This window comes from Leopardus geoffroyi, chromosome D3 (assembly GCF_018350155.1).
Source record: "Leopardus geoffroyi isolate Oge1 chromosome D3, O.geoffroyi_Oge1_pat1.0, whole genome shotgun sequence".
NCBI classification, from domain to species: domain Eukaryota; kingdom Metazoa; phylum Chordata; class Mammalia; order Carnivora; family Felidae; genus Leopardus; species Leopardus geoffroyi.
In genome coordinates this window covers 28,103,904-28,129,457 of record NC_059339.1, presented here as the reverse complement: position 1 = coordinate 28,129,457, position 25,554 = coordinate 28,103,904, and the positions used below count along the sequence as shown (strand labels likewise).

Genomic DNA, 25,554 nt, shown 5'->3' with positions numbered 1-25,554 from the left:
AGGTCCTGGAAAACTTGCTTCCAAAATTCCTTAGAGACTAAACACTATCCCTAACCCCCTCCCAACCTGAAGGTATACAATCAGTCACCAGCCACAACCCCAGGGCAGCACGTTCTGCCCATGGGTCCTGTCCCTGTGCTTTAATAAAATCCCCTTCTTTTGCACGAAAGACGTCTTAAGAATTCTTTCTTGGCGTCAGCTTGGGACTCCCATCACTCCAAAACCCCATCAAGCCTATAACCAAGGAGAGAGAAGAGAGATCTGGGAATTCTCAGGTATCCCATCCACCACTACCAGGCACCTGTGCAGTAAGGAAGGAAGATCAAAGGGTTCCTCTCTGAAAATGGGTCATTTGTCAACCTGAGGGTCCACAGGAAGGCCTGACCTGCAGTTTCCTGGGAGATCTGTGGGAAGGCTGCAAGGCTCTCCAGGCCGAGGGGCGAGGGGGCGGGGGTGGGGGGAGGCAGCTGACTACTCAGCGCCCCCTGCTGGCCTCAAGTCTTACCTCCTGGTGGGCGAATGAACCCAAATTGGATTAAAACAGCAGAGGGGCTCAGGTGTTGCCTCTCTGCCAACTGGCCACATTCCTTAGATCCAATTTTAGTACTGACTGCTATAACAGTATGGAGAACAGACCTTAGGGTGCAGGGTGGAGTCCAGGGAGATGGAGCTTGGATCAGGATGGTGGCAGTGGAAGCTGGGAGGATTGATTGGATCTCAAACATATTTTGAAGACGGGGATGGCAGGATTTTTTGGAAGGGCAACAAGTGAGAAAAAGAGAGAAATCCAGGATGCTTTCAAGGCACTGGGCTTGAGCAAGCAGGAAGATGCCATTTTGGAGATGGAGACCCCGCCAAAGAGTGGGTTTGGAATCAGGAGTTCTCTTTTGAAAATGAATCTCACTGTGCCTTTTAAATTTTGGCACTTCCCAAACTTAATTTGACCATAAAACTTTTCTTTTTCCAGAGCATCTATCAGGACTAGTATTCCAATAAAGGCAGGTTGGGGAAAGTGTCTGCGGGGTGCAAGGGAAATGTGTATATGCTATTATTTAAAAGATATTTTAAAATAAGATCATGAACATTATTTTAAGTCTTCCATAATCCTAATGCTTTAACACACAAAAAAACTGCTTTTATTGCCCAATTCATCTTGCAGATATATTTTACACAGTGCATTCGTTCGTTCCACAAAGGTGCATAGCATCGAAAGAAGCCTGCTATACACACATCTGCAGTTTTAATTATTTTAATTATCAACAGCATATATATTTTCATGCTTATCCGGTTTTCATAATCATTATAACAACTGTCATTTTTGCATCGCAATAGCGGAGAAGAATAAGGTGGAGGATTTGGGGAGGCCTCCGGGAGGGGTCAGGATGGAGGCTTGGGGATACCCCCCCCAAGGACCGCTGCGAGGAGGGATCTGGGTCGGAGGGTTTGGGGACCCCAACCGACCGCGGCGAGCAAGGGCTGGCTGGAGACCATGCTCCCGGAACGTGGGAGCCACGGAACTCTCGGACGCCGACGTGCGCGCACCGGGATTCAGACGAAGGTACGCCAGCAGCGGCCGGACCCGGAAGTAAAAGTTGCCGAGCCGAGTTCCCCGCCCCCCCCCTCCCCCCCGAGCGAAAGCTGAAGCGGGAGCTGAGGCGGAAGCCGCGGCGGGTGAGCGGTGGGCGGCGCGGGGAAGCGGGAAGCGCCGGCCTTTTGGGGGCACGTTTCCCGAATGCTGGCCGGGCGCCCAGGGGTCCCAAGCCCGGGGCTTGGGAGAGGACCTCCTTGCATTCTCGCCGCCTCTTTCCCGCCCCGGAGCTTGCATTGGCGGTTCGGGGAGGTGATGATCGGCCAGCGCTTAGTCCGGTGCCTGGAAGGAATAGGCGCTGAAGTTAATACTCTCGTTCGTCAACCTGGTCCGCGGTTCTTTTAAGTGGAGTCTGTTGTCTGAATCTGTTGTCACGAGTAGGGAAACTGAGGTTCGGGGAGGCCGTGCAGAGGTCGGGGCCAAGTCAGGGCACGCTCCACTCGCCGCTACCTGGGCCCTGGCTCAGTCGTGAGGGCAACCGGGTGTTTCTCTGAGTTGTTGATGGAGATGAGGGAAGGTCCTTTTGTGAACAAAACAGCTAGAATCCGGAGGCACTAATTTCTTACAGGTAAAAAAGAAGACTGTGACCTAATCTTGCCTCTAAAGATTTGTATTAAAGCACAAAGCCTTAGGGAACAGGACGTGGAGAAGTCAGCCCGACGTGGGCTTGATGGCCACTTAGCCCTGGGTTCCCCAGAGCCTTGGCAAAGGTCACCTGGCACTAGTCTGGATTGTTCTGAACCTCCGTTTAATCATGGTTTAAAAATTACAAACCCAGCTTTGTCAAGCTGTTGCAGGATTAAACAAAGTAGCAGTTTGTAGCAATTGTTTGCCTCCAAAGGAGGAGTCGTCTTTCCCTCTTTTCCTGACTCCATGGGTATTGGGTTAAGTTGCTAAGGTGGGAAATCCTAGGGCTCTGCATGCTGTTTGGACCCCTGCGAGGCCTCCACTCCCAAGCCAAGTTCACTTGTTTATAATACTGACAGAAAGGATCTTATAATGTACAGCTTCTCCCAAAGGACACATACCATTGGTGGTATTGCTGTTGATAGTTGACAGGGTAGTAACAGGCTAACCTGCGTATTTGCTGTCAACACTGCCTTAGCACTTGCTGACCTCCCCTTTTGAAATAAGAGAACGAACTTTAGGCTCAGCTTTACCAGAAAACAAGACCAAACCCGATACGCGACATAGGTTAGGGAAAGAACCTGGTTCTGGCCATTGATCACAGGCTTTCAGTTCCTACAAGGCTATACAATTTCCCTTTTTAAAAATGTATATTTAGGGGCGCCTGGGTGGCGCAGTCGGTTAAACGTCCGACTTCAGCCAGGTCACGATCTCGCGGTCCGTGAGTTCGAGCCCCGTGTCAGTCTCTGGGCTGATGGCTCAGAGCCTGGAGCCTGTTTCCGATTCTGTGTCTCCCTCTCTCTCTGCCCCTCCCCCTTTCATGCTCTGTCTCTCTCTGTCCCAAAAATAAATAAACGTTGAAAAAAAAAATTTTTTTAAATAAAATAAAAATGTACATTTAAGGTTTTTTAAAAAAGCAAAAACTTAAGTGAATAGTAATGTTGGTAAAGCAAAAAGGTTAAGACGGTATATGACACAACAATGGTATAATGAAGGTTGCAAACCATTGCTTTCAGCTATTACTGACTTCCCTTTTGAAATCTGAGTGTGCCTTAATGGAAAAATAGGTCCCAAATAATCACAGAAAATTAATCACAGTTAAAACTGGAGAGGGGCGCCTGGGTGGCGCAGGCGGTTGAGCGTCAGACTTCAGCCAGGTCACGATCTCGCACTCCGTGAGTTCGAGCCCCGCGTCAGGCTCTGGGCTGATGGCTCAGAGCCTGGAGCCTGTTTCCGATTCTGTGTCTCCCTCTCTCTCTGCCCCTCCCCCGTTCATGCTCTGTCTCTCTCTGTCCCAAAAATAAATAAACGTTGAAAAAAAAAATTAAAAAAACAAAAACAAAAAACAAAAAACTGGAGAATGCTTTTAAGAGGTGAACCCTGGTGCCATTTAAAAAAAAAAAAAAAGGTACCCGGCTGGAAGTAAGGAAGCATGAGTTTCAGCCCCAACTCAAATTTCCCAGGTAACCTTTGGAAAATCCCTTTCTCTGAGTCTTAGTTTGTTCTTCCTTGAGACGGTTGTACCAGATCATCACCAAGCTCCCTTTCCCAGGATTCTATGATTCTGAATCCTTAAAGGAAGTCATATTTTTTCCACAAAGTACTTATGCAGAACTGAAATATAAACTGTTGAACTAGAACGTGTGTTTCTTTAGAGCCACTACTACCAAAGACCAACACGTATTAGTGGGGAGTAACAACTAGTCTGTCCTGTGGACGGGTGACCAGAAATCAGAACAGATGCTGATGGCCCTTTGTGGGCACCATCCAGTTGTCTAGCTGTGGATGAATGAGGTAATCCCTTTGAAGATGCTAGGGTAAAACATTTTTCTCTAAAGTGATCTTTTTTTTTTTTTTAAGTTTTTATTTATTTATTTATTTTGAGAGAGAGAGCATGAGCAGGGGAGAGGCAAAGACAGAGGGAGAGAGAGAATCCCAAGCAGGCTCTGTGCTGACAGTGAGATCTCACGAACCGTGAGATCATGTGAGCAGAGATCAAGACTCAGATGCTTACCCAACTGAGCCACCCAGGTGCCCTCTCTCTAAAGGGATCTTTAGAGAAGAATCTGTTATTTACTGAAAAGGTATTTAGGATCCTTAGGTGTGAAGAAAAATAGTAGAAATATGAAACTTCTAGAAACTGACACCGTAGGAAAAAAGAACAGTGAGAAGTGCTTGTAATACTCACACAGATTTAAAGTCCGTTTTTAAAACTTAGACATCTAAGGGGCGCCTGGGTGGCTCAGGTGGTTAAGCCTCCGACTTCAGCTCTGGTTATGATCTTGCAATTCGTGAGTTCAGGCCCCGGGTCAGGCTCTGTGCTGACAGCTCAGAGCCTGGAGCCTGCTTTGGATTCTGTGTCCCCCTCTCTCTCTGCCCCTCCCCTGCTTGCATTCTGTCTCTCTCTCTCTCAAAAATAAACATTGAAAATTTTTCAAGAAAACAATAAAACTAAAATTAAAAAATAAATTTCTAAAATTTAGACATCTAAAAGTATTTTTATTATTCACTTTGCAGGTAAAATTATTGTTTCATACATGCCGCCATTTATTCAATCAGTATTTGCTTAGTGTCTACTACTTACTGTTAGAGTAAACAGTAACCATTTTACCTCTAATTTGCCGTGATGGGTATTGCTGGCCCTCCTACTACAAAGAGCTAATTTCCTCATTATATTAACAGTTCCTAAAAATAAGAAAACAGCAATCCAGCTAGGGTGAAAAAGGATAAAAAATATGAATAGACCATTCACAGGAAAGGAAATCAAATGATTTTAATCGTGAAGAGGTGTGCTTCTGAGCTTCTGAAATCCTTAGGTATCTTTCATACCAAAGTTGTTTTCTTCTAGTATTTTTCTAGTTTCATCTTTTTGCTTCAATTTCTGCTAGATCTAGACTATGTTTTGGTGGAAATTATAAAGTAGAAGTCTAGCTTTAATTTTCCTCCCAGAAGGTGGCTCAGTTGTCTCAGTAGAAGACACGTTTTGGTGTTTTGTTTTTTTTAATACAGTGCCATACTTGTCAATGTCAAGGCCATATCTATAACGATCAAAAAGACAGGGGCACCTGGGTGGCTCAGTCAGTTAAGCATTCGACTCTTGATTTTGGTTCGGGTCATGATCTCACAGTTGGTAAGTTCGAGCCCCACGTTGGGCTCTGAGCTGACAGGATGGAGCCTGCTTGTGATTTTCTCCCTCCCTGCCCCTCCCCTGTGCGTGCATGTGCGCGCTCGCTCTCTCTCTCTCTCTGTCTCTCTCTCTCTCTCAAAATAAGTAAATAATCTTAAAAAAAAAGACAGAAAGGGCCCATGTTTCTTTTATTTAGCCAGCAGGTATTAGATGTCCTGTATCAGTCATGGAACTAGCTATTACAGTTGTCAGCAGTGATCTAGACCTCAGGCTGCTCCTGTGCTGGCAGGGAGATGAGGCAGTAACTAACTGTGGCACAGTGCACAGTCCATTGTAATGGACTGGGGACAGCAGGAAATGACTCATACTGTCATGGGTGTTAGAAGAGCTCTTTAGAGTTAGCACTAGAGCCCAGCCGTTACGCGGCCAGGCTGCATTCTCCAGCCTTGGCAGTACATTCCAAGCAAGGGAACAGAGGCTTAAGAATATGTTTTTCTTTAGACAGTGGTGTCCAATTTAATTGGCCAAAAGCACGGTCTGCAATGCTAGAGGTTGTGTGGGGCAGGCAGGAAGGTAGATTGGAGCCCATTGCAAGGGGCTATTAAGTTCTGGGGACTGGATTCCCTGGCCAGTGGATCTCAGGCCCAGCGCCCAGCTGTGGATCAGAAAGACCTGAAGAATGTGGCCTGGGCATCTGCATTTTATAAAATGTCCCAGGGCATCCTGATGCTCAGCTGAGGTGGAGGTGCTGCCCTCAGCCCTGAGGAGTAAACAGAACCATGGCCTGGGAGGAGGGCCATCTGCCCTATTCCAGCCCATCAGCCCAGGTCCAAAGGCCCTGAAGCCTTCGTAGCATGGATCTGGGGACAAGACAGACCTGAGGTCATGGAGCCATGTCACTGTCTCCCAAAGGAACCTAAATCCCCAAGGTCATCTCCGAGCCAATTCCATTGCCCTGATTTGTTCAGTGTCTTCAAGTTTCCCTAACTTCTTTTTCTTACCTCAGGTTTCTTTTTGCTTATTTATTTGTTTTTTAAGTAAACTATGCCCAACACGGGGCTCGAACTCATGACCTCGAGATCAAGAGTCACATGCTCTACCAACTGAGCCAGCCAGGCACCCCTGTGTTTTGGTTGTTGTTGTTGTTGTTTTTAAGTAGGTTTTGTGCCCAGTGCAGAGCCCAACGACCTTGACTTATGACCCTGAGATCAAGACCTGAGCTGAGACCAAGAGTCAGGCACTTGACCGACTGAGCCACCCAGGCATCCCTGTTTTTTGTTTTTTAAAGTGAATTTCCTTCTTAGGGGTATAGATTCCATTAGAAGCATTACTATTTTCTACGTGTCTTTTCTTCTCTTCAGGAGTCAGCGCTGACAGCAGTGTTGAGCCAAAAAGAAGAGCAGAGCAATTTCTGAACTTCATTGCCATCTCTCTGAAACTGGAGTGGGAAGGGCCAAAGCCCTTGGCAGCTTTAAGACAAGATGAGGACCGTGCTCATGGTTGCAGAAAAGCCATCCTTGGCCCAGTCTATTGCTAAAATCCTCTCTCGAGGTAGGGAAGACCAACGCGGTGGGGGGGGGGGGGGGGGTTGGAATCTATGAGCGTGGTCATTTCTTTCTTTTTCCAGCTCTCTGGAGTTGACTTGGTTCAAGATAGCAAGTGCTAACGAGGCACCTTGGTATCAGTCACTGGGGGATGCATTTACTGCCGCACCCGGTATGAGCCAGGGCTGGGACTCCAAAAAGGTACAGGCACACTTCACAGCATAACACCAGGCAGGCTGCTGTCAAAGTACTGTGCCTCTCATGTTGTTGGTCATAAACAGCAACCAGCCCTGGTAACTTACCCAGAAAGAGAATTCATCGGAAGGAAGAAGACAGAGCCAAGACCCCACCCTAGTCTAAATTTGACCCCAGTCTGAGACCCCAGTCTAAGTCTGAGGCCATGCCGTGGACATCGTCACCACAGGACCCTTGCCACTGCCCTCAACCCATGACTGCTACAGTTGCAGCCTGTGTGCTTATGTCACTCAAGAGTAGCCACTAGACTGACCCTTGGCTGCGGTCCTCCTGAGACACCAGGACACTAAGAAAGGGAACATGTGTTCCTTACCCTAACTCTGGCCACTGGGATAGTTGGTGGGTTGCTACTTCCCCTCCCATCTCTGAATTCCCTCCAGAAAGGAAGGGTGTTTGCATGCTGGGTACCCAGAAATGGCAGATGTCCACCATGACCTCCCCTTTGCTAGGACAGTGGGCTAGCATCCCTCCAGAAGGGAGGGGAGAGCTGAGACATGCCCACTTCCCAGAGGCTAAGAAAGGTCAGCCAAGGGGCTGTCCGGGGGGAGCATGAGAATATCGTGGAATTTGATAATGAGGTCCCTGGATACCTTTGAGTAAAGTTTGAAAGAAATGAGGCTGAAATGCAGAGAAAGGTACCAAGAGTGTCTGCTCTTAAGAGTGTTCAGAGAGGGTGCTCCTGGCCTTCAGAGACACAGGGTTCTGCATTGAGAGCACACCATACTGGTTGGTCAGCAGCAGTGTTTTCCGTGAGATCCATGACCTCTCAGCACTCCATTACCCGCAGTGGCCCAGAAAACATCATCACTGACCAGTGGGATGGGGAAGGGGTACTCTGGCCCTCCGAGAGGCAACACCAGGGCCTGGGGCCTCCACAGCAGTTGTGGCTTGCTGGAGCAGCTATCACTGCACTTCTGCCCTGTAGGAAACATGTCCTCACGCAAAGGGCTGAACGGAACATGCTCAGTGCACGAATACACAGGGACTTTCGCTGGCCAGCCTGTCCGCTTCAAGATGACATCTGTCTGTGGTCATGTGATGACCTTGGATTTCCTGGGTAAGCCCCCCATGCCCCTGCTCACCCTCCACCCTGCTAAGGGAAGCCCTGCGAAGTGCTCCCCTGGGTCTTTTTGGAGCCGGGGAGGGCTCCAGGCAAGGAGTTTGTGCAGAACCTGTGAGTCCTAAGGCCAGCAGATTGTGGAGGGTTGACACAGGGTCTCTGGGTGACATGCCCAGAACCCTGGCTTTGGAGCTCAGTGCCCCTGGGTCCCCATCCCAGAGGCACCCCTTAGTCACTGCACGCCCTATGCTCCTTCCTGTGCTTCCTGGAGGCAGAGAATGCCCACCTTAGGGGGCCTGGCCTCTGCAGGCATTTGGGAGGTGGTTCCTGCTGAGTGTGACTATTGTCCAGTGGTCATTCAGTGGCTGTCATTGTCATCCTTGTATCATTGTTGTGTCACCTTGGAAGAGCCAGCATTAGTACCCAACAGAGCTAGGTGCAGGGCCCTGTGGTTGACAGAGTCGGCTGGGACTGGGGCTTCTACAAGTTTCTGTTCCACAGATGTGAAGTGGGTCTTACAACAGTGCCATCCACTTCCCAGGATTGTTTGAGGACTAAGTGTGACAGTGAAGGTAAAGAGCTTAGCACACAGCAAGGTCTCCTTCCTATTGCTCAGTGACAACAATGACATCAATTCAGTTGTGTCGCCAAGCATTTGGATTGAGTTTTATCACCAGCTGGCAGTTGGGGAGCTAGGATTTAAACTTGACTTGAGGCACCTGGGTGGCTCAGTCAGTTAAGCATCTGACCGGCTCAGGTCTTGATCTGTGGTTCATGAGTTTGAGCCACACATCAGGCTCTGTGCTGACACCTCAGAGCCTGGAGCCTGCTTGAGATTCTCCCTCTCACTCGCTCTCTCTCTCTCTCTCTCTCTGACCCTCCCCTATTCATACTCGGTCTCTTTCTCAAAAGTAAATAAAAACATATAAAAAAAATTTTAACTTGACTCTATCTGACCCTATTCTCCCAGGCTACACAAAATGGAGACTAAAAGAAAGCTGGAGGGCTAAGCATCCAAGCACTGAGCCCTGAATAGAGAAGTAGGTGGATGTACCAGATAAGAGACCCAAAAGATTGATTCCCCACAGGGATCACCTGAGCACCTGTCAGTGCCAGGTAGGGGGAGAGTTACAAAAATTCAGGCTGGAAGAGAAGACAGAGGTATGAGTGGTATAGTTCAGTGCTCTGGCAAAGTGAGCCAGCCCAGGAATGGCACTTCCAGCCACAGGCCTGTGCTGAAGTGAGGTTGGAGCAACAGCAGCCCGGCCCAGTGGTGGCTCCTGTGGGTGGCCAAGGTGTGGTGTCACCTCAGCAGCCTAGGGGAACGAAGGCCCAGCGCTGCCTCCAATTGTGGGATTGCCCTGGGTAAAGTGTTCTCCAAGCCTCCTTTTCCCCGTTTTTGAGGCGAGACTACCACCATCCTCCTGAGGTTATGACGATTGGAGAGGTCAAGCCCTGTGAGCCAGGAAGTGTGATTCAGATGTCACTGTGGCTGTGGTTTGTAGGAAAGTACAACAAGTGGGACAAGGTGGACCCTGCAGAGCTGTTCAGCCAAGCCCCAACAGAGAAGAAGGAAGCTAACCCCAAGCTGAACATGGTGAAGTTCCTGCAGGTGTGTGGGGCGTGCAAGAGCACAGGCACCTGGGGGGGGGGGGGGGTCCACCCCTGCACTGCAGGAGGCCTCCTGAATCCTTCCCCCTTTTTTGAACCTGGCGGCCTTTGCTGGATGCCTGGGCTGGCCTTGCAACCCTTTCTGAGAGCGCCCCCTGCTGGCCCTCCTGGACAGCCCTGTCACTCAGCCCTGGGGAGCAGAAATTCTGTTTTTTAGATTGTTTGGCACTGGTGGTGGTTTTTCTAATTTTAAAACAAATGCATACACATGGAAAATATTAAAAAGTAGAAGGAAGAACAAATCATTTATGATCCCACTAAGACAACCACTATTAACATTGAGTCTTATTGCAGCCCTTTTTCTGTGCAGCATTGCATTAATGACTTTTTGTGCCCAAAAAACTAAGTTCTAAGCTAAGTTCTATAAGTGGCTAAGGCAGCCTAAGTGCAGCCAGCTCCTCTGCTCAGCCTGGGTCCCACTCGGCACTGGCGCTCCTACTTGGGGCTCAGGGGCCAGGCGGGAGCACCATGGGTGGGCATTGCAGGGCTGGGCTGTGGAGGTGCCAGTCGCTGTGTGCTATGTGGCAGGTGGAAGGCAAAGGCTGCGACTACATCGTGCTGTGGCTGGACTGTGACAAGGAAGGGGAGAACATCTGCTTTGAGGTAAGAGGGGTGCCCACTGAGGTCCTCACTGCCAACCTTCCCACCGACCTCACTCGCGGTCATCCCGTTCTGGGGCTGCAGTGGGGAATCAGCCATGTTGCCTTAGAAATAGCCTTTTTTCCTCCTCTATTTTGAAAATTCCATAGACACTTTCAAATGCATGGACTCTACCAAGGGTGAAGGAGTGTTACTTCCCCTGCTGGGGCTCACTGTGAGAGCAAACAGAAAGGGCAGAATTTTCTGGGTGGATGGGAGTTTCCCAATCAAGCTGCCTCAAGGAGAGGGTTGGTTTCCAGCATGCTGGCCACTGGGCACCTTTCAGGGACCTTTGGCCAAGGCTGGTTGACACTCAGCAACATTCCTCACTCCTTTTCTCACCTCCAGCCTTCACTCTCCTCTCCCCACCCAAGATACCCTCCCACCTCCTGTCTCCACCCTCCCTGCAGGGAAGCAGGTGCCTGCCTCATCTATGGCTGTGGTGCCCCCATGCTGGTCCTGGCTGGAGGTGTCCCCTAGTGAGGCTCACCCTCCTGCCTCTGTGTCCCCAGCTCTCACCTGGGGCCTGGCACACCCTGGGGCTCAGGAAATGCTTCCCGCGTGGCAGAGGGTGCTCAGGGCACCCCAAGTTCCAGTGCAGCACCCTCAGGAAACACGCTATGTCCCTTCCCAGACACTCCTCTCCTGGCCCCTCCCCTGCAGGGCTGCTCCTCCCCTGGGGGGCCTTTGCATCGAGGAGTGGAAGCTCACCAGGCTCTCTCCCCTCAGAAACAAAGGCACTTCTTCCCTGTAAAGAAGCTGCATGGCCAGGCTCCAGTGTGACTCCCCTCCCACAGCACAGCCTTCTTAGTGAGTCTGGCTCCAAGCCCCCGCTGTGCTTTAGCCCTAAGAGGGCCACCGCCCCCACCCCGCCACTCTTAAGCCCCATACCATGGGGGTCCCCTGCGCCCTTACCCCTCCTGTCGTTTGCCTTTTCCACCTCATCTCTGTTTTCCTTCCCTGGCTTTTCTCCAGTCTCTCAAAAGTTCCACCTACCCCTCCTGGCACTCTGCCCTCTAGAAAGAAGGGAAGTGGGTCAAGTGGGATGGACTTGGTGACTGAGCTCCCTTGCACCCATGGCAATAGCATTTGCTGGTTGGGCGGGGATGAGAGCAGAGGATGAGAGAAAGGGTGGTAGTAAAAAGGGGGATGTTTGAACAGATTTGTCAGTGGGTGGAAGAGCAGCCATGTAGCAGGAGTTCTGTGGAGAAACTGAGACTTCTGGACAGGAAAGGAGACAGAGGAGGGTCTGGCAGGAGTCACACACATTGAGGGTCAGCCCCGGGCCTCACAGGCAAAACGTGGAGCAGGAGGTAAAGACCTCAGTGGTGGGTTACAGCTGGGCTGCCTCCCCCAGGTACTGGATGCCGTGCTGCCCATCATGAATCCAACCCACGGTGGCGAAAAGACGGTGTTCCGGGCCAGATTCAGCTCCATCACGGACACGGACATCTGCGCCGCCATGGCCCGCCTGGGCGAGCCCGACCATAACGAGGCGCTGTCGGTGGATGCCCGGCAGGAGCTGGACCTGCGCATCGGCTGCGCGTTCACCAGGTGCTGGCTGCCCTCCCTTTAGTCAGAGCCCCTGTCTTTCTGGTCCCTGTTTGCCACCCCAGGACCTGGTTAGCACTAGGCCAACATCCACATTCTAAAACCCCTGAAGAACTGTCTGTCTAGCTGATGAGACCACACAGGCCACTACTTGATAAGCAGAGTGTTTGTCTACACTGTGTGGGTCTTCAGGAGAGGGTGGAGGGGATAGAATATAGTAGAAGGGCTTCCCAGACCTGGGATGGGTGGAACCTCTGCTCTTCTCTCTTGGGTTTTGTGTCACGTGTGCACACACGATTCCTCTCTGCCTGCACACACCCTTCCCAGCTCCCATGCTGAGCATGACCTCACCCTGTCCCCTGTCTTCTGAGCAGGGAAGCCACCTTGGTCCCCTCCCTGCACTCACTAGTAGCCCCATGCTGGATTCACATGGGTGGTTAACAATGGTGTCTGGAGTGAATACATAACCGGAATATCTTTCTCTGCCCCCTCCTCCTTATAGGTTTCAGACTAAATACTTCCAGGGAAAATATGGCAATCTAGACAGCTCCCTTATCTCCTTTGGACCATGTCAAACCCCTACCCTGGGCTTCTGTGTGGAGAGACACGATAAAATCCAGTCCTTCAAACCAGAGACCTACTGGGTGCTACAGGCCAAGGTTTGATTTCCTTTCCCTATGCACACTGGGTCTTTCCAGGTTTGGGCTGTGGACTCTGAGAGTTTTCCATCATCATCATAGCCATGCAAGGGCCTGAGGCCAAGGGCACAGAGGAGAGAGGCCAGAGAGTGGTCTGCGGGGTGTCCAGGGAAGAGACCCCAGCCTTCATAGAGAGGCAGGATAAGGTTAGGCCTGGATGCATTGAATTTGGGTAAGCAGGAATGAACTCCACTTTGGCAATGTGGGGCAGGGTCACCCCTAGGGCCATCAGCTGTGATGGTCAGGTCCAAGGACTGGACTGAGGGCTATAGGCCACTGACTTTCAAATTTTTAAAGTCTTAGAACCCTTTCTCCAAATAAAATTCTCCATGTGAGCTTCTTACAAGGTTTAAAACATAATACAGAGCTGGTCTGGTTGACGTAGGACTAGGGGCCCATGGACCAACTGCACCTAGTGGGCAGGGATGGCATTCAAGGCAGAGTTTCTAACACTCCTTAAGGACACAGCCTTGACTTTCGGCTCCCCTCCCACCTGCCTGGTCTCGGGGCAGAAGCCTGGAGTCAGAGCAGTCTTCCCTTGGGATGGGGCTGGGTCTCAGCCTACATTATCTGTACACCTGCACACCTGTACAGGTATGACTGTGAGACCTTAGGGCTGGGATCATTTTGCTCCCAGACAAGGACCAGCTTCATCTCTCTTGATTCTCACTCCTGGCAGTGGGCTTACCTGGATTTTTTCTCTCTTGTTTTGTCCTTTTATACTTTTTCCTCCAGGTTAATGCCGATAAAGACAGATCTCTTCTTTTGGACTGGGACCGAGTGCGAGTGTTTGACCGGGAAATCGCACAGATGTTTTTAAACATGACAAAGCTGGAGAAGGAAGCCCAGGTGGGCCTGCCCCACCCACATCTGTCACGTTCGCTCTGGCTGGAGTAGACCTTGGAAGCCTCTGGCCAGAAGAGTAGCTTGTGGCCTAGGGTCCCATCTTTCTGTCCCTCTTTGAAACACAGACATCTTTTGGAAAGAAGAAAGGTTACAGAACTGCTTGCAGTAACCAGTGTGCCGCATACCTACCCTGTTCCGGGCACCGCCCCATGCCCATGACCTGCCAGGCCCCACAGGCATTATCCCCTTTTGTCAGGATTCCATTTCACACAGATGTCCCCTTTCTGTGATCTCTCAATGCTAACAACTCTGGAGGGACCTGTGTGCACATCAGTGAACCTGCCCAAGGTCACACAGCTAACATGGGATCCCAACCTCAGTCAGCTTTCATGGCCTTTATGGTGCTGTGTTTCCTACTCAGGGTTTTTATGAATTTGAGGGACATGTGCTTGACCTTTAGGAAAAGGGTGACACCACCTGGCAAGGGGCTGCCTACCTGGGATGGAGGTAGTTCTGCCACCATTACAGAGGTCCACAGCAGTAACAGCTACCAGAGTCATGGAGGCACAGCCTGGCCTCCTTCAATCACCTTCTCTTGTCCTTTTCCAGCCTTCCTTGGGTGCTCTCTGCTCACCCATGCAGTTGACTCAGGCTTCTAGAACTTCCTCCAAAGCTGCCTCATGCTTTTATCCTTGACCATGTTCCTCAAGAGACTCACTGCCATCATCTCCAGATCTCGACCCTAGTGATCCCAAGCCTCCACTGAAGCATGTACCCATTTTGTCCCAAATTAACCCCCCACATTGGTCTGTCTGGAATTCAGAAGGCACTGCCTTGGCCATGTCTTCATGGGATTGGGAGAGACGAGGCATTGGAGTTGAGTTTGGATTGTTTTTGTCCCAGGCAAGACAGAGTCCTCTTTTCTAACAACTGTTCTGCCCAGAGTTGGAAGCTGCCTAGTATTTTATCTAAACTGCCTCACGTTTATAAACGTTTCAAATGGTCACCAACATTTGAAAGTCACGAGATTTCGCATGAAAGTCCTGATTTGCAGCTTTTGCTGATGAACTGGAAGATGTAGCAATACTGGTAGGCCCTGGTGGAAGCACTCAGGGGCAGTGAGGGCAGCTGACTGCCCCTGAGACGGGCCTGCACTCCGTGGTCTGCTCCAGCCCTCACCTGCCATCCCCATGGCCTGGCTGCCACTGGCTCCCATAGGAGTTTGAATTTGCAGTCCTTTCTCTTGGCTCTTCCCCGTTTCTCTAAGTTTTCTCTTTCCCTAGAAAGTTCTCTTGGAAAGAATTTTCTTTCTCTTTCCCTTCCTTGGCCTAAATAAATATTCAAGTCTTGAGACCACTGTGATAAGTGAAATTGAGAAGCAGGGAGACCAAATGAACGAAACCAGACCCTTTGCCCATACCTCCTGATTCTCTATTATGGCCTCTTTTCCCCACTACCCCAAATCCCGGAATCTGTTCTGTCTTCTAGGTGGAGGCCACAAGCCGGAAAGAGAAGGCCAAGCAGAGGCCCCTTGCCCTGAACACTGTGGAGATGCTGCGAGTAGCTAGCTCTTCTCTGGGTATGTAGGTGCATTCCTCTAAAGCCCCCGAAGGGCTTGGAGCAGGCATGCGGTGAGCCATTCAGCCCTGGTGCAGTGCCTGGGCTTCCAGGGTGATGCTGACTCTCACGCTCCCTTCATGCGCACTTGTGCTGAGTGCCCCCTCCCCCTCCTCCCCCCCCCCACACCCCCGCTGTGTGCACCTGTGGTGAGTGCCTCATGCTCACCTATGTCAAGCCACAGCTCACCTGCAGTGTCATTCGAGGCTTAGTGGGAATCTATGCCTCATGCGGATTTCATTTCCAGAGTGAAAATAAGTAATAACAAACTGACAAACACAAGAGAGGATTCCATTTTGGAAGATTATCGATTAATATGCAACAGCCCCTTTGGACTTATGTGGGGAAAATAGACCATATTATTGAACATCCATGCAGCTGCTGCCAGGGCCAAACACATGGCAGGCCATGGTCAGAGACCACCTATAGGGCAGGCCTGTGTGTCACTGGCACAGTGGAGTCCCCTCAGAGGCATTAGATGATGGAATTCCAGCCCTGGACCCAAACTCTGGTCCAGTGTCAGCTTGGCTACTTTCTTTCTTGTCCTGGAGCCTTGGTTTTCTCACAAGAAAACAGCAGCCATTGTGACCATCTCTCAGGGCTGATTGTTCTAAAAGGATTAAATTATTGTAATGGTGTATCGTAACAGCAGCAGTGGTAATGACTGCCACTACCCAAGAGAGATGTCCTGACTTTAGCACCCCAGAGTAGCTTCCCTGGTGTAGGGAGAGAGGCCAGGGGTGGGAGGTTAATGCCCCAGGCTAATGTCCTGCAGGGGCCAGTGTGACCAGTGTTGATGTAATGTCTCTGAGCCTTGTTGCCCCAGGAGGAAGAAGGGGTTTTGACTGGAAAGTTGGCTGTCTCTGACAGCTGTTGGCCTCAAGGCACTGGTGCCTCTGCAGCCTGGGGAAACCTTGGCCAGTGTCCTCAGAACAGCACCTTCAGGGATCCTCGGAGGGCAGTGATGACATTGAGCGGCTAATAGCTGAGTGGCAGCCTCTGCTGCCCTCCCTCAGTAGTCCTGGAGTGCCACGAGGACAGAAACACCCACGGAGCTCAGAACAGGGGGTGTGTGCTAATTCTGCAGTCATAGTGGGACATTAGCAGATGCTGAGGCACAGTTGCACTCCATGGCCAGAATGTGAGAGAGCAGCACTTTGCAGGCCACATTTAATCAGCATAGCCACTAGTGTTATGAGGGTGACACTGTGGAGCATCCCTGTCCTGGGCCCACCTTTACAGGTTCAGGACCTCGGCCTCAGGTAAGGCTGTATGGGCACAGTGGCCTGGCCAGCAGCTCTGTGCTCTAGCTGTACCCACTCAGAACCACCTCCACCTGCCAGGAGGCCCTGGCCACCTTTGATGAGGAGGCTGAGTGCCCAGGCCCATTAGCAGGGACCCAGCCATCCCCAACATTCTGGCCCACTGAGCCTCCCATCCCTCACAGGCATGGGGCCACAACATGCCATGCAGACCGCCGAGCGGCTCTACACACAAGGCTACATCAGCTACCCGCGGACTGAGACCACCCACTACCCTGAGAACTTTGACCTGAAGGGCCCTCTGCGGCAGCAGGCCAACCACCCCTACTGGGCCGACACGGTGAGCAGAGCCACCGCACACCCTTGTTTCCAGGCACTTTGGCCAAACCCAGAACTAGTACTGGCTCCTCCCTGTGGGAAGTCAGCTATGCCCAGACTCACTGCTTTGTTTTTTCTCCCTCAGGTGAAGCGGTTGTTAACAGAAGGTATCAACCGCCCACGGAAAGGCCATGATGCTGGTGACCATCCCCCCATTACCCCCATGAGGTCTGCCACAGAGGCTGAATTAGGTATCGGGCACTCCCCCCAACACTCGCACACTCACTCAAACACACACACCAAGTTTCTGGGTGGGAAGCTATAGTCATGTGGCACCTTAGGACAGTGTCGGGCCCCGGTGGCAGTGTGGGGGCTCCCTCCCCCACCTGCCCCCAGCTGTGGCACAGAGGGTCACCTGAAGGTTGTGTTCTGTTACCATGGGGCAAGACAGAAGAGAAGTGGTGGCAGCAGGTGTGGGGTGGTATGCCTGAGTGCAGGTGCAGGTGGCTGCTCGTAGGAGGCAGGAGGGTGAGGCAGATGGGCAAGGAGGGGACAGGACGGGACCAAGACAGGGAGTGCTGGGGCCCAACCACTGGGTGTGCCTCCTGCTTCCCACCCGACCAAGGCAGTGTGGGGGCCTGTGTACTGGGAGGAGGCAGGGAAAGGGAGAACCGTGCAGGTAGAGACAGGAGCCACTGTGCACCACCCAAGCTTGCAGTCACCAACTAAGAACATACCAGGCCCTGAAGAGCAGTCCCACCTGGAAGCAGAGGTCGGAGCTGTAACTGTGTAGGAACCACCACAGCACAGGATACTCACTTTCCCTTCCTGCGCACTTCCTACTCCTCTCTCCAGCTTCAGTGCAGGCCAGCCCTGGCATTCTGTGCTGATGGCCAGGGCCCTGCCGCCTGAATGAGAGTGCTGGGGGGTCTTTAGAGCCAGAGCTTCTGGACAGTAACCAACTTCCTTGCCTGCTGCAGGCAGTGAGGCGTGGCGGCTCTATGAGTACATCACCAGACATTTCATCGCCACAGTTAGCTACGACTGCAAGTACCTCCAGAGCACCATTTCCTTCCGTATTGGGCCTGAGCACTTCACCTGCACAGGGAAGACCGTCATCTCTCCAGGTAAAACTGCAGGGCCAGACTGGCTCCTCCCTCACCTCCACAGACAGACGGAACATTCTCCATTGAACCTGGGGAGGGAGGCCCAGGGTCTTGGGCCTGGGCTGCCTGGGACGGGACCCTAAGTGGCAGCACCCTCTCCCTCCAGGCTTCACGGAGATCATGCCCTGGCAGAGTGTGCCTCTGGAGGAGAGCCTGCCCACCTGCCAGAGGGGCGACACTTTTGCTGTGAGTGAAATAAAGATGCTGGAGAAGCAGACGAACCCACCCGACTACCTGACAGAGGCCGAGCTCATCACACTCATGGAGAAGCACGGCATTGGTGGGTGCACCCACCCTCCTGCCCACCCAGGCCCCGGGCCTGAGGGTTTCCATCCCAGGAGCAGGTCCAGACCTGCTCAGTGACTCTTCCGTGCCCAGCACCTAGTAACTGCAGCCCAGGGTGTGGCCAGCTCCCCAGGCAATGTTCACTCTAATGGGAACTGCCTGTTGTTTGATGTGCTGCACAAGCTGACCCAGCTCTGGAGGGCCAGAACAATCCAGGGTGCTGTGCCTGAGTCTTGTTCTGTCACTAACAGTTGTGACAGGTGACTGTCAGGGAACATCTCACCTGGGTTTGGTGCAGTGGTGTGTGGGTGCTGCTCCCCCAGCATCCTCTGTCCTTCCCCATTGACAAGACATCCATGGCTCCCTGCAGCCACATACTGAACAGCAGCCCAGATCCCATAACCAAAATGAGCCCGTGAAAAGGGCTCCTGTGACCTTCTGAACAAGACAGCGGCCCTGGGCAACCCTGTTAACCGGGAGCCCCCAGGGCTGTGTGAAAAGGAACTGGCAAGGGCTGCCGCTCTGGCAGTGGCAAGAATGCAGTGGGCACAGCGGGGAGCGTGCTGGGGCTCAGATCCTAATCCCAGCATTGTCCTTCCAGTGCGGTACCTCAATGGCCTCCATAGCCTCTAAGCACCATCTGAGGAGGCTCCTCAGCACGGGGGAGCAGTAAAGGCAGCATCTGGCAGTGCCAGGTGACCCTGAAGTCTCTAGAGGAGGCGCCATCCTGGAAACTAATCACAAGGGACCTGGGAGCTGGAAAGTGGGCAGTTCTGAGCAGGTTTCAGAGGGGACGATTTGGCAGCGAGCATGGGAGTTCCTCCGTGTTCAGGGGTCTTGAGCCCTGTTTCTAGAAGGGGTAGATGTCTCAGAATTGAGGCAGGGAGAGGTCAAGGAGGTCGCATTTACCCAATGTGAGGGGCAGACAGACTGAGCTCCCATGACCTTGGCAGAGTTCCTTAACCTCCATGAGCCTCTGTTGTTTGTAGAGGGGAATTAAGCGCCCGGTGCTGGGAGGGCCATTTTTGGATTCACAAGACCATTCTCAAAACGCATGGTGTGGTGTCCAGCACAGTGCTAGCCAAAAACAGAGGTGAGGGGGCTGAGAACCAGGGTCCCCATGGTGAGTGGGAGCAAAGGTGGAGCCTACGGTCTGATGGGGAGCCTGCTATGGAACACTTGCTATGTGTTGCTATGTGTTTCAGGGACAGACGCCAGCATCCCTGTGCACATCAACAACATCTGCCAACGCAACTACGTCACTGTGGAGAGCGGGCGCCGACTCAAACCCACCAACCTTGGCATCGTCCTGGTGCATGGCTACTACAAGATTGGTGAGTCTGTGGGGCACCTGGGTGGTTCAGTCGGTTGAGTGTCAGACTTCAGCTCAGGTCATGATCTCACGGTTCCCATGTCGGGCTCTATGCTGACAGCTTAGAGCCTGGAGCCTGCTTCTTCTCTCTGCCCCTACCCTGCTTATACTCTGTCTGTCTCTCTCTGTCTCTGTCTCTGTCTCTGTCTCTCTCTCTCTCTCTCTCAAAAATGAATAAACATTCAAAAAAATTTTAAAAAAGAAAAGAGATTGATGAGTCTGGCTGGCTGTTGCTCCCTGACTTTGGCCTGGGCTGCAGCTCTGCATTCATCAGCCCCCAGCCTCTGACAGGCCATGGCCCTGTGGCAGGTCAACTCCCACTGGAACAGTGCTACATTGTCACCCCCCCCCCCCCCCCCGCCCGGCCCCGGACATGCCCCAGCAGGGTCTCTGTGTGGTGGATGGATGAATGGACAAGTGCAAAGGATCCAAGAGAGGAGGCTTGAGGGGCTTTTCCCCACAGACCAGCTCCGGATGGGGTCTGGGTCCTCCTTGCAGAGTTCTTTACTCTGTCCCAGAGAGGTTCCAAGGGTCTTAGGGGAGATGGCAGGGCACAGACCTGGCCTGAGGACTTCCAGGAACTGTGACACAGTCTTGGAGACAGGATGCCCCTGGCCACTCGACACTGGATTTTCCGGGTAGGAGATCAGGAAAGGCGTGGGACCACAGGACTGCAGCCTGAGCTGGTGGGGGCAGCCACAGCTCCCCAGTGCGAGTGCTCACAGCAGCACTCCCCTACTTGCAGATGCAGAGCTGGTGCTCCCCACCATCCGCAGTGCAGTAGAGAAGCAGCTGAACCTGATCGCCCAGGGCAAAGCTGACTACCGCCAAGTCCTGGGCCACACCCTGGATGTCTTCAAGAGGAAGTTCCACTACTTCGTGGACTCCATCGCCGGTGAGCCCACCTCTTCCCTACCCCTGTGCCAGAGGCCCCTGGGCCAGGGCTGCCCCAGCCGTGTGGGACCAGTGTCCAGATTTGGGCTCCGGGCTCCGGGGCTCCTTTGGGAGGACAGGGCAATAACATCTCATTGCTGGACCATCGTTGGGGTTAAAGAGCGGGCTTTTTTTTTAATAGTATTTTTTAATAAGTTATTTGTGAGAGAGAAAGCATGAGCAGGGGAGGGGCAGAGAGACAGGGAGAAAGAATCCTAAGCTGGTTCCACATTGTCAGCGCAGAGCCCGACGCAGGGCTCAAAACCACAAACTATTGAGATCATGACCTGAGCCGAAACCAAGAGCTGGACACTTAACCGAGTGAGTCACTCAGTTGACCCAAGAGCACGCATCTTAACACCACACATGAGGCACCCAGCTCATGTGACACATGAGGCCACAGCCCTGCTGTTCCTGTTACCCTAGCACCCTCAGGGATAGAGACGCATTTACTCAGATGCTTGCTGTGGCCTCCCCCTCCATGCACGTGTCTGAGGTGGGCTGCCGGAGGCTAGGAGGATGTGACTTTTCCCTGCGCTGCTTGCTTTCAGGCATGGACGAACTGATGGAGGTGTCTTTTTCACCCCTGGCGGCCACGGGCAAGCCCCTCTCCCGCTGTGGGAAGTGCCACCGGTTCATGAAGTACATTCAGGTAAATGAGGGTGAAGGGCTGTGACCACCCCATCTGGCCTACAGCACCCTTGTGTACAGAACTGGGCAAGTCCTGTCACCTCTGTAGACCTCTGCCTTATCCTTAGTCATAAAGAAATCATTGTTCTGGCTGCCACACAAGAATGAGAGGCCTACTGCAGCCTTGCCAACAGACACCCAGTTTCCCCTTGACCCCAGGAACATGTGAGCTGTGGGGGCTCTTAAACACATTGTCCATTTTTTCCTAACAACACATTATTTGCTATCCTGGGCATTAATACACATGCAGGGGTTCTAGAACTACCTTTCTCCATGCCTGGAGCAAGTGTCCTGAGACTCATGGCTATGGGTCCTTGCCTGAGAGGTCCTTGCCTGGCAACATGCTACACATTATGCATTATGTATTGTGTTACATGTTATAAGTTACACATTATATGCATATTCCGTGCGTTACACATTATGCATTGTGTGTTATGGGTTACATATTATGTATTACGTATTGCACATATATTACTACGTATGTCTCTGTTGTGTACATAAGTATACATATGTATTATGTGTTATGCATACATAATACATAAGTAATATGTAAACATAATGTATTCTACGTGTGTGACATACGTAACACATTATGTATTTTGTATACACGTTAGATTTTCTGTGTGTATCATATATTATGTACTACATACACATTACAGTGCTGCATATTCTGTCTTATGTATCATGTTATATACATTATATACTACATGTCACCTGTTACTTCTGTATTAGGAGAGTGAGGGCAGGCCAGAGAGCAGGGTGGCCTTAGTGACCCTGAGCCTCTTCCCTGGTGTTTCTGCAGGCCAAGCCCAGCCGCCTGCACTGCTCCCACTGCGACGAGACCTACACCCTCCCCCAGAATGGCACCATCAAGCTCTACAAGGAGCTCCGGTGCCCACTGGATGACTTCGAGCTGGTCCTGTGGTCCTCAGGCTCTAGGGGCAAGAGCTACCCACTGTGCCCCTATTGCGCCAATCACCCGCCCTTCCGAGACATGAAGAAAGGTGAGTGCCCCGTCTCTTGGCCTCAATCGCTCCCTCCCAAGACAGGCTGCCCCGTCCCCCCTGGGTGTCTGTGGTGCCTGTCCAGCCCCTGCCCTGCCCCCACACTATGGCTGGACTCACCGGCTCAGGGACAGGAGACCTGAGGTGTACTTGGGCACTGCTGAGGAGGAGCCAGCCAGTCTGCCACTCTGTGTCCCGGTCATAATTGAGAGGGCAACTGTAATCCACTCACTCGGGATCGGGGCAGTAGGCATGCCGTGCCCTCTCCTGGGCTAGGTTGAGTTGAGTGATGCAGCAGGTTGGGGGGCCCCACCTGGCAAGGGGTGCACCCTCAGTCAGCGTCTACCTCCGTTCTCTATCCTCACAGTCATTACTGGGGAAAGGAGACACATGTGCATGGGTAGGGGTGGGTAGTGGGAGGCACCAACAGCACTGAGCCAAGAGTCTAGAGGAGGTACAGGGCCCGGCATGTTCACCCCATGCTACAGACAGGAATGAGGTATAGCAAGAGGCATCTACCCACATTCATCAAGGGGTCTAGGGAACCCTCAGGGGTCTCAATTCACCCTTCCTGACTCAAGCCTCACCTGTGAGGCAGGGACAGCCTGCATTTGGGCTACTAGGGTTACTGAGGCCCTTCCCTGCCCTCCAGCATCTTTCAGGGCAGCCGATGGCTCCATGTGACCCAGCAGCACAGGAGCCACATGGAGCTGATGGGAATTGGCTGTGGAAGCAAAGTGAAGAGGGGGAATGGACCTGGCCGGAGGCCACCAGGAAGGCCTTCTGGAAATGATGGGGGGAGGGGGAGTGACACTCACAGGTTGAGGAGGTTTTAGATAAGCAGAGAAGCAGGGGCAAGGGCAGTGGGGGAATCCAGACCCAGGGTGATCAAGGAACACTTTTTGCTGGGACGACAGATCTGGACCATGAGGCCCTAGGGGAAGACCCCCCGGGAGGTGGCAGCAGGGGGGGTTGGGCGGGGGGGACACAGCACAGGGTGGGGGTTGGTGTGCATCATGGGCTGCCCCCTCCCCACCAGGCATGGGCTGCAACGAGTGCACACACCCCACCTGCCAGCACTCGCTTAGCATGCTGGGCATCGGCCAGTGCGTGGAATGCGAGAGCGGCGTGCTGGTGCTGGACCCCACCTCAGGCCCCAAGTGGAAGGTGGCCTGCAACAAGTGCAATGTGGTGGCGCACTGCTTCGAGAACGCCTACCGCGTGCGGGTGTCCGCCGACACCTGCAGCACCTGTGAGGCTGCCCTGCTGGCTGTGGACTTCAACAAGGCCAAGTCCCCGCTCCCAGGCGACGAGACACAGCACACGGGCTGCGTCTTCTGCGACCCCATCTTCCAAGAGCTAGTGGAGCTGAAGCACGCGGCCTCCTGCCACCCCATGCACCGTGGCGGGCCAGGAAGGAGGCAGGGCCGGGGGCGGGCCCGGGGCCGTCGGCCCACAGTGAAGCCCAGTGCCAGGCGGCCAAAGGACAAGATGTCAGCCCTGGCTGCCTACTTTGTATGACAGCCCCGCCATCCCTTGCCAGGCTCACACAGTTGCCCTTGGGGCCACAGGAATCATTAAAACGTATTTTGCCTTCTTCAGAGCAAGCAGCTCAGGACCTTTCCCTGGTATCAGAGGGTTATGGCGTCCTCACTGCGCTTCCTGGTCTCCCCGCCCCTCCTCTCCCTTCTGCACACACCACGGTGGTGCCTGTAGGGAGGCCACCAAGTGTGGAAAGGGGGATCAAGCTCAGTCTGAGGCTCACGTCATAATTCAGTATGTGTAACAGACAGCAAGGTAGCACAAGTAGGTAGCGTCCCTGATGTCTGCAAGGAAGAAAGGAAGGCACCAACTGCCTGTTATCCCAGGCAGGTGTCATAGGAGGGAGGCCTGGTGGAGGAGACAGGGCTGAAAGAAGTCCTCACTGGACCTTGGCCCTCCCTGCAGCCCATTTTTTGGGGTCACACGGTGGCTCTGAGCAGGTCTGTGTGTGGTGTATGCGACCCTGGCAGCCTCCCAGGGCCTCTTCCAATTCCTGTTCTCAAGCCTTTACTGTCTCAAACAGAGGCAGGCCAGTCACTTCCCAGGGTGAACTGCAGGGAGCCCCACTGAAGCCATCTGCGTGATTTAATGTTTATTTATTTTTTACAGAAAGACAGAGCATGAGCGGGGGAGGGGCAGGGAGAGAGGGAGACACAGAATCCAAAGCAGGCTCCAGGCTCTGAGCTGTCAGCACAGAGCCCAATGCGGGGGCTCAAACTCACAGACAACAAGATCATGACCTGAGCCGAAGTCGGACACTCAACCGACAGCCACCTAGGCGCCCCCATCTGCGTGATTTAGAAAATAATCCATAAACCAAACAGCCCTGTGGGCTGCCCTCCGCCTGATGTCCTTCCTGTGCCCCATCACCACCACCCCAGTCCCCACAGAGGAGCACTCACATTAGGCAACCACGTGTTGAATATGCCACTCCTGCCCATGCTCCACCACATGGGAGCTCGGAAAAATAGCTTTCCAAGCTGTGTGGTGGAACACCTTCGTGAAGGGCGGGTCAGAACTATTTTGCACGTTGTCTATCTGGGTACTAGATTCACAGTTCACACTAGAATATAACAAGGCTCTGAGCAGAGCTTCCGTGAATACACCTGTGACTTCACCCAGCATTCCAAGCAAATGCTGCACCCTCCAGCCTCCCTCTTTGGGGAGATCCCAAAGAGCCACTCCTCGTGTCCCTGGAACACTGGGAAACCACTCAAGAAGTTCAAAGAGAATAGGCAGTGACATGGTGACACATCATCATCCGGAAGGCTGCCCCTGGAGGCAGGCTCCCAGGAAGGTGTAGTACGGCTGCTGGGATAGTGTCACAGGGAAAGAGGTGCTTCCAGAATGCTGGTGTTCCTCCTCCCTCCCCTCTTGCTGTGGTCAGATTCTGGGGCACTCACAAGGCCACATCTGCTAGTGGATAGTGTCCCTGGCACAGGGCTCTGACTGCTCTGCCACCTTGTCAATAGTGAATGGATCCAGGGCCTTCTCCATGGGAAGGTGACCCAACTCCCTTCTGCTCTAGGAGCCCCCCCCCCACACACACACACACACACACAAGCAGCCCAGGTAGATGGCCAGAGGAACTTAGGGGGACAGAAACTGTACCTTCAGCTTTAAGCCCAAACCACCTGTTCCTTCCTTACTAGAATTCTGCACTAAGGTTTCAGCCCCAAACAGGGCTAATCATAAAAGGTTCATTCATTTTTCTCTGCAATTGTCCCTTGTGTATGAATCTCCTTGGCATTCGAAACTG

At 52.6% G+C, this 25,554-nt stretch overlaps 2 protein-coding genes and 1 non-coding gene across 6 annotated transcripts in view; 1 reads left to right on the top strand and 2 right to left on the bottom strand.

Annotated features, from left to right (window-relative positions):
• Nucleotides 1-1,233: 1,233 nt before the first annotated feature.
• LOC123588391 (GAS2-like protein 1) overlaps nucleotides 1,234-25,554 on the bottom strand; it is a 30,508-nt gene continuing 6,187 nt past the window's right edge. The window contains exon 4 of the mRNA XM_045459267.1: nucleotides 1,234-1,870. Within this exon, the coding sequence (XP_045315223.1) occupies nucleotides 1,281-1,870 (590 nt within the window). The 3' untranslated portion in view covers nucleotides 1,234-1,280. The remainder of the gene's footprint in view (nucleotides 1,871-25,554) is intronic.
• On the top strand, nucleotides 1,576-25,515 carry TOP3B (DNA topoisomerase III beta). Of its 4 annotated transcripts, none has more exons than XM_045459390.1 (18): nucleotides 1,576-1,671; nucleotides 6,704-6,893; nucleotides 8,067-8,198; nucleotides 9,707-9,813; nucleotides 10,401-10,475; nucleotides 11,869-12,065; nucleotides 12,565-12,721; nucleotides 13,496-13,609; nucleotides 15,095-15,185; nucleotides 16,671-16,825; nucleotides 16,949-17,054; nucleotides 17,784-17,930; nucleotides 18,076-18,249; nucleotides 19,460-19,588; nucleotides 20,372-20,521; nucleotides 21,111-21,211; nucleotides 22,052-22,253; nucleotides 23,293-25,515. In XM_045459390.1, the coding sequence occupies exons 2-18, from the start codon at nucleotides 6,824-6,826 to the stop codon at nucleotides 23,772-23,774; spliced, it is 2,589 nt and encodes an 862-aa protein (XP_045315346.1). In that variant the 5' UTR covers nucleotides 1,576-1,671; nucleotides 6,704-6,823; the 3' UTR covers nucleotides 23,775-25,515. The 4 variants fall into 4 exon arrangements, with proteins under 4 accessions (XP_045315346.1, XP_045315349.1, XP_045315347.1 ...); XM_045459391.1 differs by lacking the exon at nucleotides 1,576-1,671 and adding an exon at nucleotides 1,919-1,938; XM_045459392.1 differs by lacking the exon at nucleotides 1,576-1,671 and adding an exon at nucleotides 6,970-7,058 and having other exon boundaries at nucleotides 23,293-23,856.
• Nucleotides 6,388-6,460, bottom strand: TRNAK-CUU. Its single transcript has one exon. It is a non-coding gene; the product is annotated as a tRNA-Lys (tRNA).

Bases quoted from the DNA above. Each gene is read 5' to 3' on its own strand.
- TOP3B (XM_045459390.1), top strand. From the start codon at position 6,824: ATGAGGACCGTGCTCATGGTTGCAGAAAAGCCATCCTTGGCCCAGTCT. The intron at 19,589-20,371 runs GTGAGTCTGTGG...CCCTACTTGCAG, and splicing joins GCATGGCTACTACAAGATTG to ATGCAGAGCTGGTGCTCCCC. The intron at 22,254-23,292 runs GTGAGTGCCCCG...CCTCCCCACCAG, and splicing joins CTTCCGAGACATGAAGAAAG to GCATGGGCTGCAACGAGTGC.